The 11,009-nt window shown below is 52.5% G+C and overlaps 1 protein-coding gene across 1 annotated transcript; it reads left to right on the top strand.

Annotated features, from left to right (window-relative positions):
• The first annotated feature begins 305 nt into the window (after positions 1–305).
• On the top strand, positions 306–4,213 carry Sp9 (Sp9 transcription factor). The gene is made up of 2 exons (XM_075984881.1): positions 306–502; positions 1,512–4,213. Exons 1-2 carry the CDS (start codon positions 482–484, stop codon positions 2,949–2,951), a joined length of 1,461 nt encoding a protein of 486 aa, XP_075840996.1. The 5' UTR covers positions 306–481; the 3' UTR covers positions 2,952–4,213.
• Positions 4,214–11,009: the final 6,796 nt, after the last annotated feature.

Raw genomic sequence — 11,009 nt, 5'->3', positions numbered from 1 at the left:
GACCCGTGTGTGTGTGTGTGTGTGTGTGTGTGTGTGTGTGTGTGTGTGTGTGTGTGGCGGGGGGGGGGTGTCTTGCGGATCTGTCTCAACGGTACTTAAACCTGGCTTGGTACGTGAGTGTGTGTAAATTTTTAATTGCACTGTAATTTCTTCTGTCCCCAGCCCGCCCCCCCTCCCACCCACGCCCGCAGACTTGACTGGCACGCGCCAGGAGCCCGGGCTCGGGCCCCTCGGCACGTCTGATTGGCTGTGGGGCAGCTCCCGTCTGCTCTGCCTGCGCCCTCATTGGGCGAGAGGCGCAGTCAGCGGCACTTCAAAGCGGGCGCTCCTCGCACTTAGGCTGAGTTTTGCCGGCGGGAGCCCAGAGTCCGCTCGGCGCGAGCGCGGGACGCGGGAGCCGCGCGGGACCCGAGCTGTGTTTCCCAGCAGCCGCCAGGCTTAGTACCGCTCCCGGCCTCGTCGCGCAGCCAAGAGACCTGCTATGGCCACGTCTATACTCGGGGTAAGTAAAAAAAAAAAAAAAGCCCTGCAACGCAGTTGCTCGTTTTTTGTTTTTTGTTTGTTTTTTTTTGACTGGAGTTATGTTTTTCTTTATGGCTTCTCTGGGTCCTCGGCTCCCATGAAACTGTTGCTGGACCGCAGCCTCAGGTTCCTTTTGAGCATTTTCCACATTTCTGGAACTGATCTTTTCAAGTTATTGGAACCTGGGGCACTGCCTTTGCAAGCAAAGAATTTAAGCAAATTCCCTATTAATTGGTTTTAAAGCAAAGCTGAAGGTTTCTTTTCCTCCCTTTGACATTACCCCACCCCCTTGCTTTGGGGTTGCATTACAGGACAGTGCTTTCAGAAAAGTCTTGCTTTGCAGGCCATGCAGTTACATTAATAAACATTTACATTTGCGTGGCTCCCCAGTTTGCCCTTGACTTTGAAAGCCGTCACCGGGCCGTTTATACTCGGATTATTTTTGTAACTGCGTGCGTGCGTGTGTGTGTGTGTGTGTAAATATTAAAACCACGTTTTTGAACTATAAAAGAAAATAGCTAAGTCGTAGCCACTCATGCGAGGAGTGCTCTAAGTTTCTCCCAGCCCTGGGCCGCTATTTCGGCCATCCCCCTGTCCTCGCGTGTTTGTTGTCTGTGTTTACCTTCGTGCTACACCCGGAAGGACGACTTGGGGGCTCCTGGGAGAACAGTGGGTTTATGGCGTCAATCCAAGTCTGATTCTAGACAAGGGTGGCAGCGAACTAGGTGAAGGAAACCGAGGCATCTCTGATCTATAGTCTCACGGAAGAACAACTTTCCAGGGCCAGGTCCTCCACGCTTGTGATCGCCTCTGTCTTGCGCGGGGCGCAGCACGTCCTCGGCCAGCGCGTGGGGAGGAAGCGCGAGCCGGGGTGTCAGGGCGCTCTGGGACCCGCGCCGGGCCACAAGGCTGCTCACGGGTGCACTTTGTGTCTTCCCCCCACTTCCTCCTCCTCCTCCTTGCTCCCTCCCCCACCCCACCCACTCCAGGAAGAGCCACGCTTCGGAACGACCCCTTTGGCCATGCTGGCGGCGACCTGCAACAAGATCGGCAACACCAGCCCTCTGACGACCCTGCCCGAGTCCAGCGCCTTCGCCAAAGGCGGCTTCCACCCCTGGAAGCGCTCTTCGTCCAGCTGCAACCTCGGCTCCAGCCTCTCCGGCTTCGCTGTGGCCACGGGCGGCCGCGGCTCGAGCGGCCTGGCGGGTAGCTCGGGAGCCGCCAACAGCGCCTTCTGCCTGGCCTCCACGTCCCCCACGTCGTCCGCCTTCAGCAGCGACTACGGCGGCCTCTTCTCTAACTCAGCGGCGGCGGCGGCCGCCGCGGCCGGCGTGTCCCCGCAGGAGGCGGGCGGCCAGTCGGCCTTCATCTCCAAGGTGCACACGACGGCTGCCGACGGCCTGTATCCGCGCGTGGGCATGGCGCACCCGTACGAGTCGTGGTACAAGTCGGGCTTCCACTCGACGCTGGCGGCGGGCGAGGTGACCAACGGCGCTGCGTCGTCGTGGTGGGACGTGCACAGCAGCCCCGGTTCCTGGCTGGAGGTGCAGAACCCTGCCGGGGGGCTGCAGAGCTCGCTGCACTCGGGCGCCCCCCAGGCCTCACTGCACTCGCAGCTGGGCACCTACAATCCCGACTTCAGCTCGCTCACGCACTCGGCCTTCAGCTCCACCGGCCTCGGCTCCTCGGCCGCCGCCGCCTCGCACCTGCTCTCCACCAGCCAGCACCTCCTGGCCCAGGACGGCTTCAAGCCGGTGCTGCCCTCCTACTCGGACTCCAGCGCCGCGGTGGCCGCGGCCGCCGCCAGCGCTATGATCTCGGGTGCCGCGGCCGCCGCCGCCGGGGGCAGCTCCGCGCGCTCCGCCCGCCGCTACTCTGGCCGTGCCACCTGCGACTGCCCCAACTGCCAGGAGGCCGAGCGGCTGGGTCCGGCCGGGGCGAGCCTGCGACGCAAGGGGCTGCACAGCTGCCACATCCCGGGCTGCGGCAAGGTGTACGGCAAGACGTCGCACCTGAAGGCGCACCTGCGCTGGCACACGGGCGAGCGGCCCTTCGTGTGCAACTGGCTCTTCTGCGGCAAGCGCTTCACGCGCTCGGACGAGCTGCAGCGGCACCTGCGGACTCACACGGGCGAGAAGCGCTTCGCCTGCCCAGTGTGCAACAAGCGCTTCATGCGCAGCGACCACCTGAGCAAACACATTAAGACGCACAACGGGGGCGGCGGGGGCAAAAAGGGCAGCGACAGTGACACGGACGCCAGCAACCTGGAGACGCCCCGCTCCGAGTCCCCAGACCTCATCCTGCACGACTCCGGCGTCAGTGCAGCCCGGGCGGCTGCAGCGGCTGCAGCGGCGGCGGCAGCAGCGGCGGCGGCTGCGGCGGCCTCGGCGGGAGGCAAAGAAGCTGCGACCGGTCCCAACGACTCCTAGAGGTTGGCAGAGAGGCGCGAGCGAGCAAGTAGAGACACCCAGAGCGAGCGAGAGGTTCGGAGGGCGAGCGAGTGGGCGCACGGGAGGGCAGGGGCTCCAGTGACGCCCCCGAGCCCAGGTTGGGCAAGAGGTGGAGCCGCGCGGATCCCCAGGCGGTGGCCGGAGTTCCCCTCCACCCAATGCGCCCAGAAGAGGATCGAACGCGTGGTCCAGAAACAAAAGCGAACCATCCTCCGACACAAACAGGTTCAAAATTACAAACACACACACACACACGCACACACACGCTTACACCCCGGAGACCCACAACTGCAAGAACGCACACTCGCGCGCGCACTCACGCAACCACACGCACAAACTTCTCCAGAGAAGAGCAATACACAGAAATGCCCCCTCCCCCACTGCCCATTCCTTCCACCATCCTCTGTCCTTTTCTCAAAAACAAAAACAAAAACCTAGCTACCACTCAGCAAAGGACTGTCAGAACTTTCGAATGAGAACAAACAAAACCTATAGAAACAGACCCTTTGTGTGGATTATATTATATATAAAATGCTCCAAGTCCTGCTTGATGTCTACTTACAATGAGACTTTTTTTTCCTAAAAAAAGGAAGCATCAAAAAAGGCTTAAGGTGAGATATTCAACGGGAAGTCTAGCAACAGTTTCTCTGTATTTCATAACATCTGTATAAATAGGGTTCGAAGGATTGTGTTCTCTTTTAATTTCTTGTAAATGTTCATTCGAATAGTTTTTTTTGTGAATTCCTGAAATTCAGGGAGTTTCTTTTTAATTTTCTGATGCACTTTGTGAAAGTCAGTATATATGTAAAAGATATTTAAAATGTTGAGTTACCATTTCACTCGAACACGTAAGTTAAGGTCATCTAAAGAAATTAAATGCGTTTATCTGTATGAAGAAAACCTTGACATCATATTTTCATTTTGGTATTATTAAAGAACTCTGAACACTTTTTCCCCTTAAAAAATATTCTGTTTCCCCCTCAATAATCTTTAATGTGGGATCAGTTTTTTTTTTTTGTGGTGGGAAACAAATTTCCTTAATGTTAGTTGTAGGCAATGAAGTTTATATGGGCTGCAAAAGCCATAGAACATATACATTTTGGGAAGTCAAAATTATTTATTTGTATACCAACAGCATAAATTAAATTGGGTTATAAGGCCGAGTACTTGTATCACTTAATGGGAGAGCTAGCAAAAGGTGACATTTTAAATCTTTGGATCGCCTTTTTAAAGAGCAAGGTCTTTGGGCAGTTTTAACTAGGGAGGTACCTACATCTCCCAGAGGGCTCAGAGAGAACTGGTGGATTTGTTTTTTAAATCTGATTTTTAAACAGTTTGTGAAAGAAAAATCTTTCTAGGAAAAAAAAAATCAGTCTTAGTTTCCAAGGCCTCTCCGTTGGGAGGCGTCTCTGGGGAATAAATCGCGAGAGTCAATACCCCGGAAAAGACATTTCATGCCTAAATGAAAATCTTGTTAAATGTTATTAATTTTGACTTAGAGCACACAGCAGCCCCCTGTGTCTTGTATTCCCTTATTAGGGATTCATGTCTTATCAAATATCTAATTAATCTCCTAGACATCATTTGTTCTGGCCAACTTTATCTCAGCTGGTCCACGGGGAAAACTCCAAATATTCTCTGTGACAAAGCTCCCTTGAAGATCTTTTTAATTGTCTAAATTAACTGCACCAAATTTGCATGTCAAACGGTAAGGGGCAACCTGAGATAAAATGTAAACGTTTTAGAAGCCCCAAACTAAGCACTTGATTTGATAACTAGGCTTTTTAATGTTAGGGAAGACAACTGCTCCTTCCCTTTTCAAAGACGGCTGATCTATGCAAATAGTGAATTGGAAATGCCTAGGTCCCCTCGCCGTCAAATGGCCCTCGCAGGTTATTTGAATATCAGTGGCTGCTTCTGAAAAGGTTCAAGGATGCTCTCTGCCTTCTTTGTGATTACTCAGTGCGGCGTCTTATTCTGAAGAAAAAAACTCAGGAATAATTAAAGGCTGGGATCAGGCCTGGGAACACATTTGGGACAGGAATCTCATTTAGACAGTCTCTTTCAAAATAAGGCACAGTTAAATTGACCAGAAGGCAATTATTGAAATGAAAATTATTTTCACTCTCTTTGTCTTCTGACCACCAACTTAACAGCCCCAGTTTAAAAGAGGGAGAACGGAGAGAATGACGAAAGGAAAATTGGTAAATGAGACAATTTCGCAATTTGAAAAAAATGTTAGTTTGGAAAAGAAAGTACATATTTACAGAATAAAATATTTCTAAAAGGCTTCTCACACAATAGAAACTACAAGCGAAGTCAGCATCAATAAATTTTTCCCTCTTTTTTTTCTTCATTCCTGGCCTTGGGAACTTAAATGAAGATTTTGATTCTTAGGAAAGAATACATTATCAATATTAACAGTGAACAGAAACTGCTCTGAAAAGCCAAATAGCACAAGTAGAGGCGAGACAGCAGGAAGGTTCCCAGCGGGGCATCTGCAGTGCGCGGTTCTTCCTCCTGTGGTCCCCTGCCGCCCCAGCTGCCAGACTCTTCTTTCTCTAGTTTTTCTTCTCTTCCGTCCTTTTCTTTCCCGGCTCCTCCACTCCTACCTGGGATTGCTCCCCCACCCCCCAGGCGTCTTCGGGTTTGGGTCTGGTCTTGGGGAGAAGCTGGTAGAGGGCGCATATTCTGGGCACTTTGGGCAAAGGCTCTGCAGGCCCGTAGGGTGTCCCGCGCGTCTGGGGGCTGCGGGTTGAAGGCGCGGAGGTGAGTGTGTGCTGGGGGGTCCTGAGAATGAGGGCGCCGGGACGTCGGTCCCCGGCAGCTTTGTTTCTTGTTGATAATAAAGGCAGATCAAAGGGCCTGGCTGTGCAGGTCTCGCTCCCGGAGGGGCTCCCTCCGCAGGCCAGTGATCAAGGCCTCTGCGCGCTGCCTCTGCCCCGCGGGTCAGCCCACGTCCATCACCGCGGCGGCTCCGGTGAACCGCGGGTGGCAGCCCAGGCCCCAGTGTCCAGCCAGACATCGAGTGCTCAGGAAGCTGAGCCAAGAGGGACCCGGTCCCTGGCTCCTGTCGGAAACCCAGCAGGGGAAACACATCAGCCCAGCTCCCCCCAACCCCAGCTCTAGGAGTCCCCGGGGCGCGGAGAGCCTTGACCTCAGTGGGTGGCGACCGACAGAAAGCCAGCAGATTGCAGAGAGCATGCTCCAGAGGCGAGGTCCACCAGCAGGGTCCCCAGCTGAGGAGCCCCTGGGCCTCCCCGGGGCCACCTCGGCTTTCCCGCGGCTTGGGCCTCCCGGGTAGAGTAGATGGGAAGGCCGCGGCTGGGGTTCACGCTGGGAAGAAGGGCAGCGACCTGGAAGTGGGTTTTGTGAAGCCAAGGCTGATATCTGGGGCCAGGAATCCCACCCCCGCCGTGGTGAGGGAAATGCATTTTCGTTTCAGCGAGTTTCCAGAGATTTTTTGTTTCCAGCTTCCGCGCAGTAGATGAACCAAGATCAAGTTTGCTGGGCCTGCGCCTACCCGGCCCCAATCCACACTCTCCCCAGTATTTTTCTTTCTTGGCGTAGTCTTCCCCCCACGCCCCCGCCCCGCGCGCCTCCTGGAGTAAACAGGGTCCTACCTGAGGAGGAAAAAGGAGCAGAAAAAAATTTCCTTTCCTCAAGAACGTTTGAAAATGAAAACATTTGGATGAGATTAGATTGAGCACCTGAACCGCGTGTCTGGACATTCCGTCAAATCGTCACCAGCCGTGTAAAATTGAATTTCTTTTTATTCACATGGAAACTTTATTTATTTTAACTCTAATCTTATTTGCATCTATTATCTGTATTCACCAAGGCTCTCTCTCTTCCACTACAAAAATGCAGATGAAGTAAATCTCACATAAATCCCGCCCATTTGTGTAATTGGTATACTAAGTGTTTATTTTAAGTGAGAATAATTTAGCTACAAATTTTCTTAAGGAATAACATTCTTAACACATTAAAAAAAACTGAAAACTCTGATTTGCTTTTATGTTTGACAGTAGCTCTTGATTCCCCCAAGAGGCGCAGGGCGAGTGTGGCTCTCTGGCGCCATCTAGAGCTCCTGCCTGGGAGGTCCGCGCTGGCGGCCTGGCGCTTGGCTATTAGCGCGCGGAGACCGGCTTCTGCCTCGAACTCCCACAGCCCAAGGAAATCAAGCAAAGAAAAGCGAGGTTTTGTGTTTTCAGTCGCGGACAAGTCCAGTTTTGGGAGAGCATTGCCTAGCAGTGGCTCTAAGGGAAGCGGATTATTTCTAGAATACGCTTACTGGAAAAATCCAAGCAAAGCAGACTAACAAACACCCTGGTTGGCCCGGTCTTAGCTTTCTTTCATTGTCTCATTTAGCATTCTTTCCTAGGCGATTTCAGGGTCTTCCAGCTCTCCTCGACGAGAAAGCCGAACGCTGTCGGGAGCTGTAGTGACAGGGACCCGGGATAGAGATCCGAGGTGGGCACAGCTTGCCTCGAACACTTCGCCCCGAAGCACTGGGATGGAGGGCTGCGGGACCATTGGGTCTGCGTGGACTACCCAGGACGGGCGGGAACGCGATGCACTCAACCAGGTCACCAAGCCCTCTTCAGGTTCCCAGAATCCCTAGGACAGGAGGGAAAAGCCGGGGTCCCGAGGCTATGGCCAGCCTGGACCCAGCGCCCAGCGCGGCAGCCCTCGGCAGGGCTTCGGTGCTTTGGGAGGCGACCACTGCCCGAGTGGGGCGCAGGGGGCATCTGGGCTGGCCGAGGCGGGGCCGTGCGCGCGGGGCCCCAGAGGGCGACCAGGAGCCGCCAGAGCCCTCGCCCCAGGCCCTCCCGACGGGTGCGCACCCCCTCCCAGAGCAGACCCACCCCTTTTGTCCTCGCCTTTTCGAAACCCAAATCTGAAATGAGATAACAGTTGGGGGCGTTGGCCAATTTTCTCTTCTCTGTGCTTCGTCCTGCCTCCCGCCGCCCCCTTCCCTCCTCTTCCTAGTCCACTACCCCTCCCCCACCCAGGAGCCTCCGACGCCTCGCTGCGACTTTCTCCCCCCCCCCCAGCAGTTATTGTATTTTAATTTAAAAAGCGACACCTTCCAACCCCGCGCCTGCCGGAGGAGGAAAGAAATGCAGTCACCCGAAGCTGCAGGGGTGCCGGGCTCCCCAAACTCAAGCCGTTGAAACGCAGCGCGCTTCTGGGAACTCAACAGCCACCTTTGTAGCGGGTACTCGGCTGGGTTTGTATTTGCTGTTTTAATACAAACCCCGCCGCACTGCCTATTTCAAAGATGTGCTAATTACTACTTGGATAGCAGGGCGCAAAGTCCTTGTCCATTTCCCAGTACAAAGTAGGTTGCTAGAAAATTTGAAATTGCCTTTCAGCCTAAAGCTGCCTTACCTGAATGTCATAATTACAGTAATTATGTACATCCAAATTACATGCTAATTAAATTAGAATCAAATCGTTCTAAATCGAAATCAAATGAGGTAGTGAAGAATTAATCAATGACAACATAAATAGAGCGCTTCCTTCAGAGATATTTATTGTAACGATCCAAGGAGGAATTTGATCTGAAAAAGTCACCTGTTTATTTACTTTCAAATTAGTAATCAGTTATTATCCCTTCTCCATAATTTTAACCGTTCAGTGCTATTTACCCCCCACCCTTTCCAGACGCTGGAGTTTATAGAAATATGTATGAGGTAAATACATACAGACTTGCCTCCCCGTATATTATTGATATAAATATGTACGGTGTTTGAATTCGAGTTAAGGTTTCCTAATGTCCGTGGGGACGCATTCCTCCAGTGTCAGTTGGCCCGGATCCGGGAAAGCTTAGCGCTTGAGCTGCGGGTTTCCCCAGACCTAGCCTTCTTTTTCTTTGGAAATTCACTGGGGATTTTGCATTGTTTCGCAGGCCTCTTGCCACCTCGGGGGTGATTCCTGGATGAAAGAAATGGCAGAGTGATAGGGTGTGACTCCCTCGGCCCGCTTTCTTCTGGTAGGTTGCTAGTGAGAGTTGCTATTTTCTTCTTCCGTGCCAGGAGCCGGAGATTAGTATTGGCTTTCCTAAAGCGCAGTCTTCACCTGTGGCACTCCAGAGTGCAGAAAAATTCTCTCGCCTTCCAAGCCACGGCGGGCGAGTACGCCCTGCGACCCGCACAGGGGACACGTGCAGGAGGCCTGATGAGCTCTGGCAGGGACAGGGAAGCAAGGGCCAGGCTCCTGGAAGCGCCGAGCAGCTGCCCTGGCCCGCAGCTTCGCGGAGGGACCTGGAAGAGTCTTCTGGCTGGGTTTGGGCCACGGCGGGTCAGAGCCAGGGTGGGTACCCATGCAAAGAGTTAATCTGTCCCTGTCTCGGTAACGCGTGTGGGCAGAAAGGGCGGGAGTGCGCCCCTAAATTCCAGCTTCTATGTGCTGTGCCCCAGGTTGCCAGGTGAGAATCCAGGAAAGGCCCCAGGGAACGCTCAGGGTGCCGCGGCATCTGCGGAAGGACCCACGACACCTGTTCAGGACTCACTCCAGCACTCTCCCGGCCCTTTCCTTCGGGTTCAATGTGATGCACTTTGAAGTGGGGATCTGGTCGATTCTGAAGGCTCGGCACCCCGGGAGTCATTGACGGGGAAGGGTCAGAGGTTTTCTATGTCTCCAGTGGAGGGTAGGCGACCCGGGGACAATTCAGTCGGCCGGATGCTTCTATGGCAATCAGACCTTCGCTTCTCCGTCGGCAGCTCTACAGTACCGGGTACACTGTGGGGCTCTCTGGTACTAAGTGGGAGGTGAAGTGTGAAAAACCGGGAGGGTGGTAAGAATTCTCTGCTTCATTTCCTGCCGGCAGGAACCGGGTAGCAGAAACTTCAAGTCAGGAAAGCGTTCAGTTCTCAGGGCTCTTGCTCCTCACGTTTACAAACAGCGTTTCAGATCTGAACGGGCTCCAAAGGCCGCCACTGCAGGCCCGTTAACACTTGTCAAGAACTGTAGTGGACTTTATCTTTTCAGAAAGTCTAAATAAAAGTGTGTGGTGTTTGTGTGTGTGTGCGTGCGCGCGCGCATGTGCCTGCTCCTTGGTCTTAGGTACAGAGTGGAGGATACGGCCTTCCCGAGAGGCTTCCAGCAGCGTCTTGCCCATTAGGTCGAAAGCAAGAAATAGTCCTTGAACTCCGATCTTCAAGGCTAAAGGAAACGAAATTCTATGACTAAAACCGAGAAACGCCTACTCCAACAGCGGGACTGATAGGATTCGCTATCTGCCAGTGGCCTCATGAAGGAATCTGGAAGAAATGTCTCTCCATAACCTGTCAGATAAAAAGCTTTTTTCATATTACAAGTGTACGATTTAAGCAAGATTCATGTCACACTGCAAGGTGAGCGAGCATTGCTGCCGCTATGGTAGCAACTTCTGCCTATTTGGGCAATTATTAAAGGAAATTATGACTAATTTCCTATGTAGATATCCAGATAAACAAACCCCGACCTCACAACCCGATTTTTTTTCCCTGGTCATTTGTAAATCGACAGTGCCTCCTACAGGAATGAATACGTCAGTGTTAAGTGAGGCTAGGGAGAAGGGATGGTCCCAGAGTTTGACCTACCCACGTAACAAATGCTGAAGGGTGCCCAGACTAATTTAAAAATATTTTTTCTATCTAGGGTAGGAAGAATATTTCATGTTTAGATTTCTGGAAACGTCACTGTTGACTTTACATTTATCGAACCGGGACTATTCCAGTACTTATTAGAAGTCTATTTTTATTTATAAGATTATTTTCATTCCCTAGTATCACCATGGCACGCAGAGTGAGCTTCGGGAAGGCTGTTGTTACAGTGTTTTAGTGTGAGAAAACGCCTCCCTTCCATCTCTAAGTTAATAATAAAGTTAGAATTCTGGATCACTGTGGTTGTCTGGCATCCTCAGCGTCAAAGGCAAAAGCCAAACTGAAGATGTACGTGACCTTTAACCACTGGGAAATCTTCCTCGGAACCGGGCGGGTAAGATTAGAGCTTTAAAAATTAGTCTCTTATAGTTTAATATTCTCAACA

Source organism: Microtus pennsylvanicus, chromosome 9 (genome assembly GCF_037038515.1).
Source record: "Microtus pennsylvanicus isolate mMicPen1 chromosome 9, mMicPen1.hap1, whole genome shotgun sequence".
Taxonomy (NCBI): Eukaryota; Metazoa; Chordata; class Mammalia; order Rodentia; family Cricetidae; genus Microtus; species Microtus pennsylvanicus.
The sequence above is the reverse complement of the archived record's forward strand: the minus strand, read 5'-3'. Positions and strand labels throughout refer to the sequence as shown.